Source organism: Engystomops pustulosus, chromosome 2, assembly GCF_040894005.1.
Source record: "Engystomops pustulosus chromosome 2, aEngPut4.maternal, whole genome shotgun sequence".
Lineage (NCBI taxonomy): Eukaryota > Metazoa > Chordata > Amphibia > Anura > Leptodactylidae > Engystomops > Engystomops pustulosus.
In genome coordinates, this window is record NC_092412.1 from 152232839 (window position 1) to 152256023 (window position 23185).

Genomic DNA, 23185 nt, shown 5'->3' on the forward strand with positions numbered 1-23185 from the left:
TTTCCTGACTATTTAAGGTTGCCCTTTATGTACACCCCGATTTTTAAAATTTGCACCTCCTGACAAAGCCTTGGGCGGTGGTGCTTTCTTCCAGTCAACTCTCGTCCTAGCTTGTAACATTGACCTTCTTTCTAACTATCTTTTTCCAATTCTATTGCCATACTATTTGAGTGATAATTATGTAATTTACCCCTAAAGGTGAGATTTCATATATACCATCTACTCTAATATTATAAAAAAATCATATAAAATCTGTGATGAGCTCTGAATGTATTCTGTTCATGTGAGAGATGATGTTTTATATATAGCTGGATAAATTATAACTGGTAGTACCCAGCTATTTTAAATATCATCAATTTTTTTCTTATTAATTTTGTATAATTTAGTTATTTTCCTTCTCGGCCCTCTCTCCTCGACCCTGGGATTCCCCGGAATGCCGACAACACTTAAAAACTGCCCTCTTTTACTAAATGACAATGGCAGTCATAAGACGCTAGGAGATATAATATCCACAACAGGGATACGGCCCCTAAATGATATCCTAGGAGGTGGGAGACCTTATCCTGGGGTTTGGCTACATTATTTACAACTACAGAGTGCTATCCAGGCTCTGACTCCGAGGGGAACTCTGCCAACCACACCTACGACATTTGAATCTATTTGCAGATCAGGCAGGCAGGATGCTGTCGGGGTGCGAAGGGGAGGACCTGACACTGCCCTACATGAGGACCTGGGAGGAGGAGCTGGGCAAAACTTTCACTAAAGAACAGTGGGAAAAGTCCCTCCAGGAGACTAGTTTTAAGATTCTAACCAGGTGGTACAGGACCCCCACTCGCTTGCACAGCATGTTTCCTTTGGTCTCTCCTATCTGCTGACGGTGTCAAAATGCCAGGGGCACCATGCTCCATGTCTGGTGGGATTACGGAGTGGTGGCAGCAGTTTGGAATGCCATTTGGGATCTTTATAAGCAGCTATGTGGCTCCACAGGGAGCATATTCCCTGTTATTGCCTTGTTGTCTATGCTCCCAGGAAGGCTTAGAGACATTAAAAAAGGTCTTCTACGTCACTTTATAGTGGCAATGAGATTGGTAATCCCCAGGATGTGGAAATCCACCTCCCCACCTACTAAACTACTCTGGGTTGAAGAAGTGGACCGACTTAGACATATGGAGGAGCTGAGGGCATTAGACAACAACCAATCTTATGTTTTTCATAAAACTTGGTATAAATGGGAGACATTCAGGAACTCACCCGCCCTACTCCCTTGGATTCAGGAGGCTTAGCAGTCAGACTCGCTAACCCAACAACAGTTGGCCTTTCCCTACCCTTGAGATGTAGTGATTGAACCTCTGTCCCCCCCCCCCCCCCCTTCCCTATTCCCCCCCCTTTTATTTTCTAGTTAATTGTTTGGTTAAACTATATGTATTTTCCGGTTTGCCTCTCTGAGCTTGAGACCTCCATGCATATGACGTCATGACATAACCAAATATGGGGCTGCGACCCGAACATGTGCCCGATCTGTAGGCTTTCTGCTCGTTTGCAATAAAGTTTATTGAACCATAATTTTGTTATTTTCCTTTTATGTGATGAATATTCATATACTATATAAGTGAGTGAGCTAGGTTTTCCACCCCCTAGCCATATTCAATCTAGGCCTGTTTTTATTCTTCCAACAATGTCTATAAAGGTTTATTGCATATACTTTTCTGTGAGGTCTTTAAAACTTGATGAAATAAAGATAACTGATTTTTTGGGGGGGTCTATGAGGTTTTAGAAGTAAAAAGTTGAGCAGTTTGCTCACACATAGGGCTGTTGAATAAATGGATAGCACATGGACAAAAACAATGGCCATGTGCTTGAGGGCTTAACCTGTAAAAAGTTGTGCAGAGGGTTCACACAGACATTAGTAGATGATACTAAGCTCTGTAAAGCCATCAACAAAGGAGAGGACTGTATTACATTAGTTAAGGATTTGTGAAAGCTAAAAGCTTGGGTTGATTAGAGATTAAAGTAAGATTTTATGCACTTGGGCCAGAGAAACAAAAAACACAATTTGGTATTAAATAAGGAAATTGCAGTGGAAAAGACTTAGGAATATTGATGGACAGTAAACTTGGCTTTATCTATTATGGGATGTACAAAGAACCGCATAGATGCTTATATATAGTTTTGCTGTTATAGGAATCACTAGTAAGACTACACCGAGTATCATGTAATGTTTTAGCCACCAGCGTATAACAAGGGCATAGCTGCACTCTAGTGGGTGCAGAGGAGAGCGACCGTGATAATTACGAGTATGCTGGGAACAAAGGATAAGGACAGGGGTTATTGAGTTTGGGATAAAATGACAGTTTAAGGGGTTGGACACTTTTCATTGAATGTTCCATTAGACAGGTCCTTACTTCCTGTGAGAGCTTCAATCTTTCCCTGTTAACCACATGCTGCACTTTGCATCTTTAAACAAATTCCTGTTTCTCACTCCTTCAGTCCGCCCTAAAGGCAGCTTCCAGTGTTTTTTTTCTCCTCACAGTCTGTCTCACTTACATACACAGGGAGAGGGTGTCAGTAGGATGAGTCATAATCTCCTGCTGCAGTCCCCCCTATTTACTAGTGTAGGATCTTTGTTTACATGTATATGCAGAGTGCAGAGTCTGCACACAGTAATAAAGTAAGCATCATGATAATGAGTCAATTGTTGAGCATTTAGGGATTATTATTAAGGCAGTAAAGGCACATATGCAATTTTAGAGTGGCCAACCCCTTAAAGAGGACCTGTCAACCAGAAATTTGGCACCTTAGTAAGCAGCTCCTAGTGCTGCAGTGTCAGAATGATAACGCTATCTAACACTGCTGCGGAGTACAATGTAAACGCCGGACTGCTCTCAAAGCTGTCAGATGTATTAATGAGGGGGTGGGATTGTGGGCGGGTTTAGGGGTGGTGACTGCCGCATGACACGCAGCAGTCACCGCCAGCCTATAGAGCAAGCAGGGCAGTTTTCTTCTAATTGTACTTCATCTTTTACATGTTTCCCCCTGTAACTAAGGCATCTATAAGAGCCTCAATTACAGGGAAATGACCACCTGTCACTCGCCTGTAGCTACAATAATAAAATATAGTTCCGACTTGCATGGTCTTCAAAGGGCATCTACAACCACGATGCACTGTATGCAAATGAGCCTGAGGGGCTCCCGACTCCATAGCTGTTAATGGAGCCCCTAAGGCTCATTTGCATACAGTCTTTCATCCTGGTGGCAGATATCCTTTAATATGCTCCATTTCATACATTACAAAGAGAAGGAGGGAGGTTGAACAGCTTAAGTTTATAAAGAAAGAAAAAAAAAAAAAAAACAACAGAAAAGAATATTATGCTGATAGACAAGGTGGATAAATGAGCTTGAAAACCCATAAGGAGAGAATGTGGAGGAAACTGCTCCATTATAGTCACACTAGTGTGTGATGGAATCATAGGAATAGGTAGAAATATATATACAGGTGGTCCCCTACTTAAGGGCAACCGACCTCTAGTTACAGATGGACCTCTCCGCCACTGTGACCTCTGGTGAAGTACTCTGGATGCTTTACTTTAGGCCTAGACTGCAATGATCAGCTGTAAGGTGTCTGTAATGCAGCTTTATTCATAATCCTTTGTCACATAACAGCAAAAAAATGTGGAAACAAATTGTCACTGGCGCAAAAAAAAAAAAAAAAAAAAAAAAATATTGTCTGGATTCAAATTCAACTAAGTACAAACCAAAGGAACCTATCTTGTACATAACCCGGGGACTGTAATTGTTTTTCGTAAATCAGCAAAATATTTTTGATAGGGCATGGGGATGTTTTTTTGTGAGTGAGAAACCTTAAAATGGTATTGAGTTTACTTTATTGGTTAAACAAAAAATTACTTATGTAATATCAAACTTAGACATGCAGCACACAGTGTCATTTTACTATTTATTAGAATACACATGTAACAGGTGTTTGAGTTCAGTTACATTTGCAACAACATATATTCCAAATCAGCTGACAGCAGGACTTCAGTGGTAGTCAGTGGTGCAGAGTAAGGCTGCATTTACACGATTGTCCAGTCCTGTATGAATCCGTATATATGCGACTTTATCATCCATATCTGCATGTATAGTACTGTATCCATATAAAATACGGTGGGCTGGCAAATGATGGATGGCTGACAGAATGCATGTTCCACTGGTTCTGGGTACAGGGCTTATATACAGCAGCATGGTGCACAACCACATGCAACTCGTATTTTATACATTCCCATAAACTTCTATGGGGCATATGGAACACAAATACATGAGAAAATATATCTATTTTTATTAAATAAATTGGGCCGTATGCCACCTGTATATACGGCAGTTATCTTACATTCGTGTGAATGCAGCCTAAGTAAGGTTTATTCTCTGTCATTTCATCAGTTATTTTAAAGCCAGATTCCCACCTATGTCAAGATGTTTCAGAGATGTATTATATAAAAAATGCAGGCTCCTGCGCTATTTTGTCTACTGTTAATAAAAGAAGGATCTAACAGAACCTGATGAATGCAGGTGTGAACTTGGCCTAAGAAGAAAAAAAAAACACTGATGAAAAATTGCAAACTGCCCTGACTTTTTAGTTGGTGAGGAGCATCACAAAAGGCATCCAGGAGCACTTCTAAAGTCTTCTACAAGCCAATAACAAAGGACCTATGAATCTATCACATAGAAGATACATTGGTTTTCAAAAAAAAGTGAGCATTTGAGGAAAATTCCTGCTATGACACATGTCAATGATTCCTCACGGTAAGAGATCATTACTCAAATTAACAGAAACTTGCATTCTCAATATTGTACTTGAAGACGATTTTACCTTACTGTGCTTTCTGCTTTTCACATGTGTACTTGGTTAAGTCATCCATGTACAAAACAGTTAATGGAAGCAACCCCCAACCCCACCGCACCCCACCCCAGTAGGAAAATGAAAAAATGAAATAAGAGTTGAGCAGAAACTGTACAAAACAGAAGTCAGGATGTAGTAACTATTCCAATAGCAGATGGACAGTCAGTGAAACAGATACTAGGGAAAAATATGAAAATGCTGTTCATAAAATGAAGTTTATCACAAAGTGACATTTGTCCTCTGTCAATGGTCACTCTCTCTGCTCCATCTTTACTTTAGGTGGTTTTAAGAATGTCCTCGATTTCTTTTCCTTTTTGCCTTTTTTATGCGACTGGAAGTTTCTCCAACTATCAACGCGTCCATCACGACTCTCCTGTAAATATACAAGTATTAGCATTCAGGACAAAACTAGCAAATAGAACACTGCATACAGATAGAACACCCGAATCTTTTCAATATTTAGTTCCAGAAAAGAAGGTAGATATATTTTCAAATATTTACAGCGTGCAATGGAGTTGGCCAGGACCTCAAATGCAACCCTAGTGTACAGTAATAAAAACTGTACAAAACCAGGGAGTTGTAGTCTGGGGGCTACAAAATGTAGTACATTATGTGTAGGACAGAATTTGTCATAATATGGTTAGATTGTTTTAGCAACCTTCAAGTACAGGTTTATGGTTTTCTTATACAAAATGCTGATGAAATCTGCAATGTGTGAGTTTGTAAATGGGTGAAAAGATTTTACAATGTGGGTTTTCACATTGTTCACTCCTTCCTACCAATGCCTTGTTATTTCAGTTTCTTTTTTTTTTCTCCCCTCCATTAAAAATGCAACTATTTATTTCTCTGAATATAGAGTTTTGAGTTCAGAACAAACTGTGCTTTCTAGTGGCAATAATTAACCCCTTACAGCCAAAGCCACTTTTCACCTTCCATCACTGCCCATTTTTAAATCTGCCCTGTGTCACTAAGTGGTTAAAACTTTGGAAAGCTTTAACATATCCAAGCGATTTTGAAGTTATTTTCTCATGACACTTTGTACATAATGTTAGTTGAAAAGTTTTGGTGGTATGTTTTGCGTTTATTTATGGAAAAAATATATATATATTCTGTGAAAATTTGGAAAAACTCAAAAATGTTCTACTTTTTCCACACAGTCATAACAGCAACAATTGATAACTAACATTTACTGAATGCCTGCTTTAATGTTGACACTTTTTTTATGCATCCTCTTGTTTTTGAAAGATGTTATGCCATGCACCCATACAACAGTTTACCATCACATATGGGGTTTCGGAACACACGGGAGAAAATGGGTTTCAAACTTTGCAGAGCCTTTCACCCATTTAATTCGTAATCATAACACCCCTCCCAGCAATCTCCGGTGACAGCCAACTTCCGCTCAGAAGAACACACTGTAGCCACTAGTAGGCTAAAGGACGCCACAGCCATGTGATCAATCACATACTTATCAGCCAGTGACGTTATCCAGCTGCAGAGAGGGCTGCATAACAAGTGGGAGAGTGCATAAATTAGGTATCGGAGGAGCTTGACCAACGGGAACCCGTCTCATCTGAATATTTTTAGAACCTTATTTTCTGGCTCTGACGGAGGCCCTGGAGAAAGCTTAAAAATCGCCATCTCCGGCAGATAGCGAGCGTGCGTTATAGGACAGCCTACTATGTAAATGTCCTACTAAAATGGTGGTAGAAGTGCTTTAATCCCTAGCGCTCTGCAATGTACAAGCATGGCGCCAGCACACCTGTTGCATGGCAAGACAGCAATAGGACTTTGGAAACTGAGGCAGGAGAACCCGCTACTGACGTCACCTGGCTAATTTGATTAGTCCTGTCGTGTGCGCGTTAACCACAAGGACAAGAGAGGGCCTTTTATTGACAACACATGGGCACACCAGCACCCCTGTTCCAGTACAAAGTACCAGTACAGGAACCCACAAGCCTGACTGTAAACTGAATTATAACAGGTACACAGGAGGGGTTGACTTGTCGGACCAGGTGCTTCAGCCATTTAACACCAAGCGGAAATCAAAGGGTGTGGTGCAAGAAACTGGTCGAGCACATCAGATAGCACTATATAATTCTTACTTGTTATATCAATGTGCAAGCCAGAGGAGAGCTTTCCTAGAATATCAAGAGGTGGTTATTAAGTATTTATTTTTTGGAGACCAGGAAGGGGAAATGAGGCCTCATAACTTATTGTACCAGGGCAGCACTTTCAAGGAGAAGTTCCCCAAACTGCCAAAAAGCTGTGACAAAAAAGGTGCAGGGTGTGCTCCAAAAAAAAGACATTCGGAAGGAGACCATTTACATTTTGAAACATGTCCAGAAAAACCAACACTATGTATGAAAGGCTGCTTCCGTATTTATCACACATCCTTGGGCCTATGCACAGCTTATACATCATGCCGTACCTTCCCTTCTAAGCCCTGCCATGTGCCCAGCTTGCAGATTATTGCCGTACCCAGAAGAACCCACATCAAGATTTTGGGGCGTTTCCCGTTGCAGGAGCTAGGCATAATATGACATAATGGATATTTTTACTACACACTATCCATTATGCATTTTATTTGGGGTCCACCTATGGGGTTAAAATACCAACTATAACCCTATATTAATTTATGGATGGGTTTAGTTTCCAAAATAAGGTCAGTTCTTCAAGGTTTCTACTGTTATGGAAATATAAAGAAGACGAAAGGCAAAAAAGTTTTCTACTTTTTAGACAAAATGTCATACCAGAATTTTTTTTATTTTATTTTTTTTGGTAGAACATTTGAAACTGTAAAAATTGAAATTTATTCATATTTCTCCTAAATTATAGAATTTTTAACTCCCCAAAAAAGTAACTGATCAGTGAAATTATACTACTAAAACTATAATGTCTCGAAAAAAAACAAACGGTTTTAAAATCAAAGGGGTATATTAAAGTGTTGAAAAGTTCTTACCACAGGAAAAGACACAATGGATAGCCTTAACGTACAAACAGGCTACGCCCCGAAGGGGTTAATCACACTTGTTTTAGTCCCTGTGACACACTTAAAGGGTGAGTAGTCTCAAAGTGGGGTAATTTATGGGGATTTACTATTATTTAGACCTTTCAAAGTCACTTGAAATCTGAGCTGTCCCTCAAAAGGCGAAGAAACAAAAAAACAAAAAAACAAAAAAACAAAAAAACAAAAAAACAAAAAAACAAAAAAACAAAAAAACAAAAAAACAAAAAAACAAAAAAACAAAAAAACAAAAAAACAAAAAAACAAAAAAACAAAAAAACAAAAAAACAAAAAAACAAAAAAACAAAAAAACAAAAAAACAAAAAAACAAAAAAACACAAATCGAGCCTACAGTTCTAAGCCTCAGAACATCTTAAAATAATGAGAGGACACAAAAAAAACTCATCATAAAGCAGGCATTCCAAAAATGTTCTCAAGCTTTTTGGGTAATCTGCTTGGAAAAATCAAAACTTATCACTTAGTTTACAACCAACATGAAGTATAATGTATCACTGGAAAACAAATCTCAAAATCACCTGGATATTTAAACCCCTTAATGACCGCTGTATCGGCTTTTTACGACGGCGCGTCAGAAGAAGATTTTGGGACATCGGGTCCTGCAAGTGCCGGTGTCGGGCTGTGATCTTACAGCCCAGACCCGAAACTAACACCGGGGATCGGAAAAACTCAGATCCCGGGTGTTGAACCCCTTACATGCCGCGGTGTGTAAGTGTCCACGCCATGGATCGGACCCCCCCCCGGTGTGCTTACCGGGGGATCCGATCCCTCCTGCCTCAGTCCCCGGTTCCGAAGAGTGACCCAAGGCTGTCGGCTCTTCTCTATGCCGGGTTCCGCCTCCTGGCAGGACCCATGTGTGTATAACTGAGCATGCTCAGTTACTTACACTATACACTGCAATACAAGTGTATCGCAGTGTAAAGGCTTGAACAAGCGATCGGATGATTGCTTGTTCAAGCCAAGAAGTAGAAAATGTAAAAAAAAAAAAAAAGTCATTTTAGAATATAATTAAATAAAAAGTCCCATAATCTCCCCAGTTATACATAAAATGCAAATAAAGTATATAAAACACAAAAACAGTACATATTTGGTATCACCGAGTCCGTATCAATCTGTACAATAAATCTAAATCAATATTGAACCGGCTCTGTGAACGACGTAAAAAAAAAAAAAAAAAAAAAACACACCTCTAAAAACTTCCTGTAATATACAATTTTTCATCAAACATCACTAAAAATGTTCTAAGAAGTGATCAAAAAAAGTTACGTTCCCTAATATGATACGACTGAAAAGAACAACTCTTTTTGCAAAAAATAAGCCCCCAACCATTTCTGACAACAGAAAAATACAGAAGTTATGGCCCTAAAAAGTTGTCAGTAGTAAAAACAATGCAATTTTCTCCAATATTGGTTTTGCTCAGGAAAATTGAGCAAAGATAAGAAAAACTATATAAATGAGGTATCACCGCAATCGTAGTGAACCAGAGAATAAAAATATTTTTATATTACGGTGAGCGGGGGGAAAAAAAATGCTAAAAATCCAAAATAAAAAATTGATTATTTTGTTTGTGTCCCCCTTACAAATCTGCTGTGAATGGCGCCTCCATTCTATGCTCGGCCGTGTGCCCTTACAGCAATTTACCACCACATATGGGGTATCGCTACACTCGGGAAGAACTGGGAGTCAAATGTTGCAGTGCGTTTCATCATTTAATTTATTCTGAAACTGTCAGTTTTGGCCTAAATTAATCTATTTTCCAAAAAATTTCGAAAGTTTCTAAATCGCAGGTCCATATTGTTTTAACCCACGTGAAACACTTAATAGAAGTTGTTTTACACGTTAAGTCTATTAACCCTTTGAGGGGTGAAGTTTGTATAGTGGGGTAATTTATGGGGTTTTACTATTATTTAGGCCTTTCAAAGTCACTTGGAAGCCGAGTTGGCCCTCAAAATGTGAGTTTTGGCAATTTTCAGGAAAATGAGAGGGAAGGAGAAAAAGAAAAAAAAAAAAAAAAATCGCACCTAAAGTTCTGCACCTCATAACATCCTAGAAAAATAAGAGGACGCATAAAATATCAACTGAACATAAATCAGACATTCCGTAAATGTTAATTAACAAGCTTTTTGGGTAGTTTTACTTCCTGTCTGGAAGTAAAGAATTTTTACGAACTTTTGCCAAATTTTCACGAAACGCAAAACTTATCACTTAAATTTTGTAACCAACATGAAGTACAATGTGTCACGAGAAAACAGTCTCAAAATCATTGGATATTTTACAGCGTTCCGAAGTTATAACCAATTATCGTGAGACATGTCAGATTTGAAAAATAGAGTCTGGTCATTGAGCTGAAAACTAGTGTCGGTGATAAGGGGTTAAAGCTTTACAAAGATATAACCAATTATCTTGATGCATGTCAGATTCTATTCTATGCGTCAATGGAGTCTGGTGAATAAGCTGAAAACAGGCGTCAGTGATAAGGGGTTAATATTCCATTCAATGTACTGAAAAAATATTCCAAATACAGCGAAATAAACAAAACTGTTTTAGCAGCATTTTTTGCTTTTTATAGCTTTAACTGCTAAATGACTCCTATTCATTCTGTGGATTAGTAAGATCATCGAGAAACCAAATTTATTTAAACTTTTTATGTCTTAATCCATTCTCTCCAAGCACCTTTTTCATTTTTGAGTTTCCATTTTTCAAACCCCACTTTCAAAAATCTGCATCTTAAAATTTTTACATGTTAGGAGCTGTATGAGGGCTTGTTTTCTGCGTAACAGATTGCACTTCATAGTGATGGTATTTAATATTCCATGCCATGTACTAAGACGCAGGGAAAAAAAAATCAAATGCAGTGAAAATGGTGAAAACATGCATTTCTGCCATTTTCTTGTGGGCTTCGATTTTACTGCTTTCACTGAGTGCCCCAGTCGGTAAGATCACGCCGATATCAAATTTATACCGTTTTTCTAAGGTTTTCTTACGTTTACAAACATTAAAACCTCCTGTACAAAAAAAAAAAAAAATCTTAATTTTACTATCTTCTGATTATAATAACTTTTTCATACTTCAGTGTACGGAGTTGTGGGTGCTGTAATTTTTTTCTGCGACTTGAAAATGTTTTCAATGCTACCATGGCAAAAAAAAAAAAAAAAAAAGGGCTATTTTGACTTGGGGCGCTGTTTTCTGTTACGGGGTTAAATGCCGGGAATAAATGCTATATTTTATTACATTGGACATTTTGGAACACGGAAATACCTAACATGTTTATGATTTTTTCTGTTAATTTATATCAGTTCTAGGGAAAGTGGGGCGATTTGAATTATTATTATTATATTTTTAAGTTAATAATAATTTTTTTTATTATTCTTCAGACCACCTATGGCAGGGATGGTGAACCTTTTAGGGTCTGAATACCGAAACTACAAGCAAAAGCAACATATTTTCCATAAAGTGCCATTTTAAAGTAGCTCAAAAGGGTTTCAAACTTATTGGCGTCCCGAGGACACCAATACAGTAGAAAGATGGAGAAATTTGTATTATTATTTTAGTTTCTCTGCAAGGTCCACTTGAATCACAGGTCCAGAGAAAGGGCTTCAATGTTAATCCTTGCTCCTCCCGCACTTTAAAATAGCGCTGAATGTGGCAAGTCCTGGGCTGTCTGTGGCTGCCGGAGGAGTTCTTGAGTCCTGAATGGTGAACTTTGTGCTTGGTGATGGCCAGGGTGCCCACAGAGAGGGCTCAGATTGCCACCTCTGGCACCCGTGCTATAGGTTTGCCACCACTGCCCTATGGTAATTTAATCCTAGGTTGTATGATTGATCCTACCATACTGTATGGCAGTAAATGGGGATTTTCCTCATAAGGCTACATTCACACTACAGTATGGGGGACGTATATACGGCCGACGTATATGCGGCCGATATACGTCCCCCTTACACTTCTATGGGCTCACGGCCCTGTACGGGAGCGGTACGGTGCCGCACACGTGCGGCACCATACCGCTCCGTAGCCCGGGGAAAGATAGGACCTGTCCTATCTTTCCCCGTATTACGGCGCCGTGCGGCATTACTTTCTATGGAGAGGGGCGGGGGTGAACTGCGCTCACCACCTCCTCCTCCTCTCCCCGCACTGCCGTGTGCCCGCCGCACTACGGCGCGGCGGGCTCACGGCAGTGTGAATTTAGCCTTACAATGTGAAAATCGCACATTGTAATGAATGGGTCTTCGTAAGAGCCGAGGCTGACATAATTCCTTTATTTATATAGCGCACACAGATTATGTAGCACAGAACTTGCCAAATGAGTCCCTGTGCTCACAATCCAAGTACCCAGGGCTCAGAATCTAATCAACCCACCAGTATGTTTTGGAGTGCGGGAGAAAGCCAGAGGACCCAGAGGAAACCCACAAACACGGAGAGAACATACAAACTCTTTGCAGATGTTGACTTGGATGGGACTTACACCCAGGACCCCAGCGCTACAAGGGTGTAGTGCTAACCACTAAGCCACCGTGCCGCCCATAACCGATTGCCCCCCCAATAACCTCAGGATTTTAATGCCTCTGGAAGTTTTCCCATATCCCGTGGCAAATCCATACTTTGTGGGAGGAGCTGATGTTTTCAGTGCTAGCATTTTGGGGACTGTTTGATTTTTTGAATACTTTTTAAGTGTTATGAAACTGCGAAAGTCATCATTCGGATGCCATTTTGCGGTTTAAAATGTATTTTTAAGACCTCTCGAGGGTATTTGAACCCTAGGGTGTCCGATCTAGGATGCTACCATATGCTGAAAAACTACTTTATTGCAGAATATCCGATTTTAGCGCTGATCGGTAAAGTTACAGATCTGGCTGAATGCTTTGACAGCCAAAAGTCTTTACGTGTCAACAATTCACCATCCTCTATCACCTCATTCGGTGGTGGTGGTGGGGCAATTGAAAACCAATATGGCTAGCACAGTGGATGTGTTAGTAGCAGTTTGGGAGAGCAGTGCCTCTCAAAACAGATGAATGTCTGATGAATGAGTTTTTCTGGTGTGTGGATGCTGGATTACCAAGCCATACTACCTGTACCACTGTCAGGCTCAGTTTTGAGAGCCACTGCTCTCAGAAACTCTATAAGCCACCAATATTATATACATAGGAGTCTCTGCAAAAATTGGACTTCTTTTACGACTTTGCACTTTACTTTTATCCCTGATTACAGCTTCACAGGTGCATGAAATGGACCCTTTATTTTGAAACAGTTTAGTATTAGGGCACTTTTAGCAGGGACAGAAGTGGGAGTGGGAGTCAAATGGGGTTAGTTGTCCAGCACTTACCCTATGGCTGAGAAAGTTGCCTGTGACCAAGAGCTACAGTATTCAAACTCTGGTGAGACCTGCCCCATTTTAATTTACTGGAGTTTGGCTCCATTCGTTTGAGGACCTACATTACCGTCTTCTATTAGAGGGGTTTTTGATGGCTTATAGTGTTGACCTGTAAGGGTCACTGACCACAGTGGCTTTATTATAAGAATGTGCCCCATGTGTGAGACTTGGAATAGCAAAATTTTTTCGCAAAGCAAAGATGGACATACCTCAAAGTTCTTCTGCCACTCTCTCTCACGTTTAGCCTTTTCCTGAGCTTCTATTTCTTCCTCTCGCTGCCTTTTTCTAAAAAGGAAACAATGGTCACTACATCGAGCACATTTCCATAAGTACAGATCATTGAACTATGAACAGCATAAATTAAGAAATGTCAATATCCCCTGACACACAGAACCAGTTTCTACAAGTTTATAACACATGTAAAACATTGTAGATAACCCCTTACCGACATGTGACGTAATAGTACAACACATGCCAGGTGCATGGAGAGGGCTCATGGGCTGAGCCTTCTCCATAGCCAGTTAAACATTGCTGCATATTGCAGCAAAGGCTTACTGGTAACACTCACTGTAAAAAAAAAAAAAAAAAAAGGCGCCGCATAGAAGCCACCATCTTGCTGAGGATCGGCGCTCCCCGTGACGTCATCGTGCCTTCCGAAGGCCCAAAGCCAACTCGTTTTAACCCTTTCATTACAATGAGAACGTTGTAATGAAGGAGGAGGAAAATCCCCATATATATGGCAGTATATGATAGGATCGATCAGACAACCAAGGGTTAAAGTACCCTAGGGAATCTAAATTTAAAAAACAAAAAAAAAAGTTAAAAAAAAATATTAAAAAATTAAACATTCACATCACCCCCCCCCCCTTTCCCTGTAACTGATATAAATATTAAATCAGTAAAAATCATAAACACATTAGGTATCACCGCATCCGAAAATGCCTTGTCAATATACCCACTGGGTACCATGCAAGAGGTGCAGTGCTGGAGAAAACCAGGCAAGTAGACTTTCATGTGCTCAGAGTCTGCATTTGGAGAAGTAATTTTAGACAATTCCAATATTTTTCATTTCAAATGATAAGATAATCACCAATAAATTTGGATTCACAAACCTTTCATGCATTTCTTTGGCTTCTCTCTCTTTCCTTTTTATTTCCAGCTCTGCAAAAAGCTTCATGGTTTGTTTGTATACTGCCTGTTTGAACTGAGAAAATCCTCTGCTTAGCATATCAAGTTTCACTTTTTTCTCACACAAAAAATGTACTCTGACAGACATGAAGGCACTGTAAGTAATGTGAATATGCATGACGACTTTTTCCCCCCATCTACAGGCTTGGATATATCCCACAGAAAGCATTTGTGGAAGTTGGCTCAGGAGAAATTACAAGTGGCTTGTACTCTTGATTCATGCAAAGTAAAGTAAGCTGCTTTTGACAATCTTGCGTTCAGTCAGCTTTTTGTTTGTTTTTTTTTCTTTTGCAAAGAAGCTTTTACACAAACATATTCATAGATTATTCTTATAAAAAATGCTCCTAAAAATTGTGTGTAAAGAAAGCACCTCACTGCAAGGCCGTGCTCTCACTAGACAAGAGGGCTGCTTCTTGACAGAACTTAAACCAAGCCATACCCTGTGGGGTATCCCAATAAGGCTACATGTACACTGCCTTGTAGTCAATGGAAGCCACAAACTGTGTGGTGATCTGCTGGGGGTGAGTGGTGTGCAGGAGGGTTGGGGTGGGGTGGGTGAGTGGTGCTCATTCTTCTCTCAGCTTGGGGCAGTGAGCACTTGGCCTCAGATGTTTATTTTCTAGAAATACATTTATGTTGATAACCCCCCATTAACAGTCCCATTGTGATACTTACAACTTCAGGGTCATCTTCTTCAACATCTAATGGCTTTCCATCTTTCTTTAATTGCTTCTTTTTTTCTTTTAACTAAAAAAGAAATACATGAGTAACTAAAATACAAATCTCTGGCAGTAACAACCCACGATTATATATGTGTTTTTCCATCCAGATATGGATGCAGTCCTAACCAGATAATTATACCATGGATCAAGCTATAATTGCCTACAGAGTGAATGCAAGAAATTTATTCCTACAACGCCAAACTGTAAAGTTCTCCAGAGTAAGCCCTCATATTTCAGCTTTGGCTCACAAAAGGGAGTGCATAAACAAATTTTTACATGCCTCCTGTCCTTTATGTAATCACTGATTATCACTGGTTATCATCTCCATAATCTAACCATATTGGGGGATATGTATCAATCTTTCTACACCAGAAAATAAATTTGAGCAATTCAAAGTTTGTTGAGGGTTCTGGACCATTTTTAGGCAGTTGTCTGAAAAAAGGGAATCGTCTTAGCATGTGCACCAGAAAATTCATTATTGTAATGCAGCAAACTAGACCAACCAGTAGGTTGGTCCAACAAGTATGACTTGCCGATCTTGTACTGCACAAGAATAATCATCAAGAATCGGACATCGCGATTAAGCTGTCTAGTTCTACTCTGCAGTGGTCTAATGATGAACACATTAAAACATCTTCCCCATTCACATGAGTTGAGGTGAAAGGATCTTGCCAAACCATATTCAAAATATGGAGAGTGAAGTCTTGACCTTTTAGCATATTAGTAATATAATAAGTCATTTAATCTTTATTGCCAAATAATCCAAATTAATGAGATGTACCAAGAAAGTCCTAGTTTCCCACAGCTCCAATAGAGACATTGTGGTAACAATATAGTATAATATTTGTGCATGACCTGCCAAGTAATGATCCTCTTTTGAAAATAAACAATTAAGTTTTTACCCAATATATTTGAAATACATATTAAGGCAGATGAAATAAACCTAACTTGCCAGACATTTTGAAATCGTTCATGCCCATCAGTGTTCTTACTATGCAGCTGCTGAAAACAAAATGAAACTTCCACTAGACTGATGTGACAGGTTACCAAGATCTAAAGCAATGTTATCACCCAATATTGTTACATAAAAAATATAATATAATATATATATATTGCACAGGACTTACCAAATGCTCAATGTATTCATGTCCCGCCTGGATAACGTCCAGTGCCCGCTTCTTATGCTCCGGGTCTAACAACTGCTTGTATGCCTTGTCCACAGCTGTAAGAAGCAAAATGGTTTAAAGACCTGGAGCTGAACAGATTAGCGTAAATGTGACAAATTATTATAATATCTGTAGAAATTAAATGATTAGTATTTAACTCAACAAATATCAGAATATAAACAATGGGGTTAGAAATTTAGCTCACTCCATTTCGCTTCTATACTCATTACTAAAATAGGAATTAAATAAAAGGAAAGGGAGGTTATTTTATTTATTTTAGCAAAGGGAAACAGGAACTGCACGATACAATCACACCCCAAGCAACAAAAATATTTTTTATTTACCCAGATACTTTCCTCAGCTTGCTCTTCTCAGAAGAAAACAAAAACTTTACAATATCCTCACACTGTGGTATGTCCCTGTATTAATGCACTCATTGTACCCTTATGCCTTGGATCTTTGCTGGCTTTGTGATTCTGGACTTGGAACCATGATCTACATTTGGCGGAAATGCGTAGGATCAACCAAGTATTCACCATCTACTAACAAGTATGAAGACGTCCAGTAACCACTTTACCAAAAATATAAATCTCCTATACACATGTAGGAGTCTGCCAGGATCTGCTCAGCTTCTGGATGTCCATACAAAAAAAAACTTTGGGCATGCTCTTAGAAAGTGTGCCTTATGTAGTCTAAGGAGCTACCTCAAGTATCTTAACCAGTCTCTGACCACTGGCTGACTTTAGACGTCAGCAGGCGCAGGTCCGCATGCTGCAGCGACGTCTTGAGACACCCGGAGACCCTAGGGAGAAGGGAGATGCAGTTTATTACTGCTTCTCCCTTCTGCGTTCCTCACAGCATGGCGCTGAAGAAACACAATGCACAGAGGAGCAGAGCTGGCACTGCCACCGGCCCTATAGACTTGGCGTTCACATGAACGCCGGGTCTAAAAGGGTTATTCAGAGCTGCTGGGTCTAATTAAACCCAGTCCTGCACCACCAGTGACAGGTGGTGGTTTTAATCTGTAACTGAGGCTTTTATAGATGCCTCAGTTACAGGGGAAAAGTAAAACAAAAAGGAATAAAGTAAAATTGGAAAAAAAAATTAAAAGGGGTCTTTTATGACCTCACGGGAGACGTATTAAGTGGGAAATAAACCCCCCACAAATTATTAACAAATATTCATAAAAATACATTAACATCTACCCATAAAATTACATAAAAAAAAAAAAAAAAGTGTTAAAAAAACCAAAACGTTTACCCACTTTTAACCCAAAATAAGAATATAAATGAATAAATGAAAAATGTTAAACTTAAAATGCCCAGTCACTACCTTTTCAGGTTGTGTCACTAAAAGGTTAACTATGCATTATGCAGCTGTGTTTTAATGTGAACCAGAGTATTGTACATTTTATCTAATGCTTTAAACATTGAGGATTACCTTCAAAAGCTTTCTGGGCTCTTTCAGGATCATCTTGATTTTTGTCTGGATGAACAAGAATTGATAACTGGAAAAGGCAATAATAAAGTTAATAATTTTATTCTAAATAATAAGATTTCAGGCTGGCACTGGGGAAGGAAAAAAGACATGCATTGCTGTGCATAAAGTGGTCATAATACTTGAGAAATTCAATACAAAGGAGGGAATTTATAAAAGGAAACCTGTCACAAGGATGCCCAATTTTCACCAAGGACAAGTTCCCCAAGACTATTGAATGAGTATTCCAAAGGATCTTTAGTTAGATTTCATAAAAGTACAGTTTTCTTAAAATCCTTTAGTCAGGAGGTGGCGGTAAGAAAAATTCATAGAGAGTTGTGTACCTCCTCACTGCCTAGCTACCGGCCAGGCAACGAGACATGTGCAGGAGTGAAGACATCTCAGTGTGCATGATCACCACGCAAGTGCAGGAGATGCTTGCTGCAGTCAGCCTGTGGCATGGAAAAGGAGGCACTGGAGCATGTGGGCATGGAGGAGGGACCCGAAAGCAGATGCCAGATTAGATTTGGGGTAAGCTAAACTAAAGGGGACAAGGTAACCTAAAGTAAATGATTTTAAGAAAATTTAAATCATAGGTCCTGCAGCCGCCACTTTGCTCTCTGGTGAGGTTCACATAGTGGTGACCTCATCACACGTCAACAGAATTGGTGGTTATCAGTTATTCACATTGCAAATGCACTAGTGGAAAATCTGTAATGAGGGACCTGCTGTTAAATACAACTTAGTAATGAAATTCCTGGTACTGATTCACTGGGCAACACTAGTGTATTATTATAAATAGAGGAAATTTGCACCAAGTTAAATCCTGCAACATAGGTTTAGAGAAGGAGTTCTAAAGAAATTGTGTATCTCAATTTACCATTGGTTGCACTTCCAGTAAAATGGATAACAAGGTATGGCTTACCTGTCGAAACCTCTTCTTAATTTCATCATCTGTCACTTCAGGATCAATCTGCAGCACCTACAGAAGATAAATTAAAAAAAAAAAAAAGTTTAAAGATTCCACCAGTACAGTTAACCAGAGAATAGAAATCACCCTGGGAAGTGAAATAATGTACAACTACATTATATTACAAATAAAACTTTTTTCTTCTTGCCAAGACTACATCCAGGAGACATAAATAGACTGGGTGTGCCCTACAAGAAGATTAATGGAGTAGTGAGTAGTGTGCCCCTCCCCCAGGCTGTAAATGAAGCAGATAAGAGGTGTTATTTGGATTGGAAAAAAAATAAAAATAAATAAATAACAGCAAGTTTTTTTTTTTGGTTCATTTAGCTCCAAAAGACTTCAATCTACCAAAGACATACACTCACCGGCCACTTTATTAGTTACACCATGCTAGTAACGGGTTGGACCCCCTTTTGCCTTCAGAACTGCCTCAATTCTTCGTGGCGTAGATTCAACAAGGTGCTGGAAGCATTGCTCAGAGATTTTGGTCCATATTGACATGATGGCATCACACAGTTGCCGCAGATTTGTCGGATGCACATCCATGATGCGAATCTCCCGTTCCACCACATCCCAAAGATGCTCTATTGGATTGAGATCTGGTGACTGTGGAGGCCATTTGAGTACAGTGAACTCATTGTCATGTTCAAGAAACCAGTCTGAGATGATTCCAGCTTTATGACATGGCGCATTATCCTGCTGAAAGTAGCCATCAGATGTTGGGTACATTGTGGTCATAAAGGGATGGACATGGTCAGCAACAATACTCAGGTAGGCTGTGGCGTTGCAACGATGCTCAATTGGTACCAAGGGGCCCAAAGAGTGCCAAGAAAATATTCCCCACACCATGACACCACCACCACCAGCCTGAACCGTTGATACAAGGCAGGATGGATCCATGCTTTCATGTTGTTGACGCCAAATTCTGACCCTACCATCCGAATGTCGCAGCAGAAATTGAGACTCATCAGACCAGGCAACGTTTCTCCAATCTTCTACTGTCCAATTTCGATGAGCTTGTGCAAATTGTAGCCTCAGTTTCCTGTTCTTAGCTGAAAGGAGTGGCACCCGGTGTGGTCTTCTGCTGCTGTAGCCCATCTGCCTCAAAGTTCAACGTACTGTGCATTCAGAGATGCTCTTCTGCCTATCTTGGTTGTAACGGGTGGCGATTTGAGTCACTGTTGCCTTTCTATCAGCTCGAACCAGTCTGCCCATTCTCCTCTGACCTCTGGCATCAACAAGGCATTTCCGCCCACAGAACTGCCGCTCACTGGATGTTTTTTCTTTTTCGGACCATTCTCTGTAAACCCTAGAGATGGTTGTGCGTGAAAATCCCAGTAGATCAGCAGTTTCTGAAATACTCAGACCAGCCCTTCTGGCACCAACAACCATGCCACATTCAAAGGCACTCAAATCACCTTTCTTCCCCATACGGATGCTCGGTTTGAACTGCAGGAGATTGTCTTGACTAAATGCCTACATGCACTGAGTTGCCGCCATGTGATTGGCTGATTAGAAATTAAGTGTTAACTAGCAGTTGGACAGGTGTACCTAATAAAGTGGCCGGTGAGTGTACAATGGGGCACAAGTATCATAAGTCGTGCTTTTGTATGTTTTTTTGACTAAGTCAGATGTATCTTAGTGGTTTTTCCTTGTTCATACAGGTGGTGTCAGGCCTTTAGTAAATTTGAGACTTTTAAAACAAAAGTTGCAAAAAGCCTCCAAAAGTCAAACAGGCCTAAGTTAATTCCTATTCATGGGCAGCCTTAGATTTGCGTTAAAAAAAAAAAAAAAATTAAGTCGGAACTTTCACATTTGGATTTGAGAGATAACTCAGGGAACCCTGCAGAAAACTAGACAAGGGCGAACTTTGAAGGGAGAATGTCTTAGGTGCAAAAAAAAAAAAGCCACTAATGAGCACTTGCACCATGAAAAGTCTCAAAAATTAAACAAAAAAGCAAGCCAAAAGTTTCATACATGTGCCACAATGTGTACTAGATAATAGTTACCTCGAAAGGATTCAAGTTGAAATATGAAGATCCAGGCCTTATCAGTCTCTCTATCTGCTGTTTTGGTGTGAGCACAGAGTCACGTTTTTCAATTTGTTTAACCTGTTCATTAAAAAAATAAGAAGCAAAAATAATTACAGACAATAGGGTTGTTTAGCCTTAAATGGACACCAACTTAGACATTTCATATAGGCCAGTGGAGTAAAAATGAATTAATCCAGGCTGAAGTTGGAAATAGATCTGTGGTTGGTAGTAACGAAAATACTCCAGTTAAACAAAAAACTTCTAAATATTTTATAATTCATTTAACTTTTGTTAACCTTTAACTAAATATTAATCATAAATATTTTTGATGTTCTATCAGTCTAAGGAAGGAGAGCACAACCTTTATTGGTCTGAGTGCCGCATTATGATAATGCTCATACTCAAGGTGCCGCACCAGTAACCAGAAGCCTAGATGCGTCAACATCTATAGTACAACACAAATGCCACCCCAGAAACAAAATACTGCATGTCTACAATAACTAAAACAGACCTCAGAGGAGACTACAAATACAGTACATAAACCAAACGATAATAATACTAGAGCCACCCACTCCCCATGGGCGGACCTTTAATAGAGGAGAACTTCAGAGTAGACCATAAAACCCTTGCAGAAAAGTTGGTAAAAAAATATGGAGCAGGCTCAAATGCCGAGCCTGTTCCTAGCACAAATTGTGGGTGTTAACTCCTTAAACGGGCTGCTCACATTAAATACATTCCAGCAAATAATTGATATTGTTTCTGTAAAGAAAAGTTATAAAATTTCCAATATACTTTCCGTATCAATTGACAGTTTTCTAGATCTCTGCTTGCCGTCTTCTTGCTGCCATGCAACAGGAAGCTTCATCCTTTACTTCCTGTAGATAAACATCGGTCCATAGTCATGTGACATCATACAGGTGCACGGCTTGCTATAACACAGTGTAATCAAAGGTGTGTGATGCTCAGCAAGAAGAGATCTAAAAAACTGAAGAATTGATAGGGTATTGGAAATTGAAATAACTACATTACACAAACATCAATTATTTTCTGGAATACGTTTAAAGTGGACAACCCCTTAAAGTGCCGCCAAATGTGTTGGCAGAACGGCTATTCTGGTTGCGGCCGGTGCCCCGAGCCCAGTGACGTTGGCGGCTTGCTATGACAGTCACAACCTTAACACAGGGTTCTGTGGCTTAGAAGGATCTATAAAAGAACCTTCTGTTAGTAGACTCCCTTACAGATCCAGTAAATTTACAATAAACTGCAATATCGCAATATATTGTATGAATGATAAGGCGCCCCAGAGTTACAGTACCATAGGAAGTCTAGAAATACAGTAAAAAAAAAGTCAATTTCTTCAAGTCACTCCCTTTCCCCTAGAACTGATAAAAAAGTTAGGTATTGCCGATCCCAAATGCCTGATGAAGGTGCTTCTTTCTACACTAACTTTTACTACAATCATTTCTAATATGCTATACTCCAAAATACCTGGAGAAAGCCATATTTACTATCAAAACAGACATAAGCGCCCTCAATTATGAAGAGGGTCTATACAGAGGAGGGAGTTGCAGAAGCTCAGTCTGGCCTCTACTCAGCAACTATGGGGAAGCTTTAAATTACTGATAGTGGTGGCGGAGGTGAAAGGTGTACGACTATGGGACAGCCCAGTTCTATATGTGAGGCCCGGTTCACAGCTCAGCTAAGCAAAGCATAGCAATTCACTATTAAAATGGACAGACAGCATCCCCCAAACTGAATTTTCACATAACAGAAATGGATTAGTAGCAGGATATGGAAGCACATTACACGACTAGATTAGCCACGGGCTGATAATGTATTATACTGATGATACGAGACATGTCACCACTGACTAAAAACCCAGAGCTTCCACCATCGTCGAATACGTGCATTCCCTCGTCTGCTAACACTATAGAATCACTTGCTAACAGCACAAGTTTGTCACCTCGGTATAAAACGTAGAGAACGCCTCATCCGCTGCTCCAGACGGTCCGTCTGCTCCGGGAGCCGCCATTTTACCACAGAGTACAAACTCTCGCGAGATCACAGTCCCCTGGAAATGAATGTGCGCACAGACAATACGTACAGCGGGCGGGACTTACACATCCGGGTCACCGAAACAGCGCGTTCTTGAGAATGGCCGGATCTCTCTGTAAAGTGCGGCGTATAAATGAAATGTACAATAGGGGGCGTTGTTAAGTGAGCCGGCTCTTTGGCGAACGAGCCATCACTAGAGGAGAGCTACCTGCTAGCGGTTATCACCAGCTCGACCATATTATACCGAGCCGCTAATAACCTTGTAAGAGGCCTCCTAGACCAGCTCAG

The 23185-nt window shown here is 39.9% G+C and overlaps 1 protein-coding gene across 3 annotated transcripts; it reads right to left on the bottom strand.

The window, feature by feature from the left end:
• Positions 1-3864: 3864 nt before the first annotated feature.
• On the bottom strand, positions 3865-22955 carry DNAJC8 (DnaJ heat shock protein family (Hsp40) member C8). 3 transcript variants are annotated; one of them, XM_072136932.1, is made up of 10 exons: positions 22806-22902; positions 21638-21717; positions 20819-20919; positions 18765-18821; positions 17804-17870; positions 16325-16419; positions 15151-15222; positions 14400-14491; positions 13497-13572; positions 3865-5267 (listed from the first exon to the last, which is right to left on the bottom strand). In XM_072136932.1, exons 2-10 carry the CDS (start codon positions 21705-21707, stop codon positions 5145-5147), a joined length of 753 nt encoding a protein of 250 aa, XP_071993033.1. In that variant the 5' UTR covers positions 21708-21717; positions 22806-22902; the 3' UTR covers positions 3865-5144. The 3 variants fall into 3 exon arrangements, with proteins under 3 accessions (XP_071993033.1, XP_071993032.1, XP_071993031.1); XM_072136931.1 differs by having other exon boundaries at positions 21638-21827; XM_072136930.1 differs by lacking the exon at positions 21638-21717 and having other exon boundaries at positions 20819-20920; positions 22806-22955.
• Positions 22956-23185: the final 230 nt, after the last annotated feature.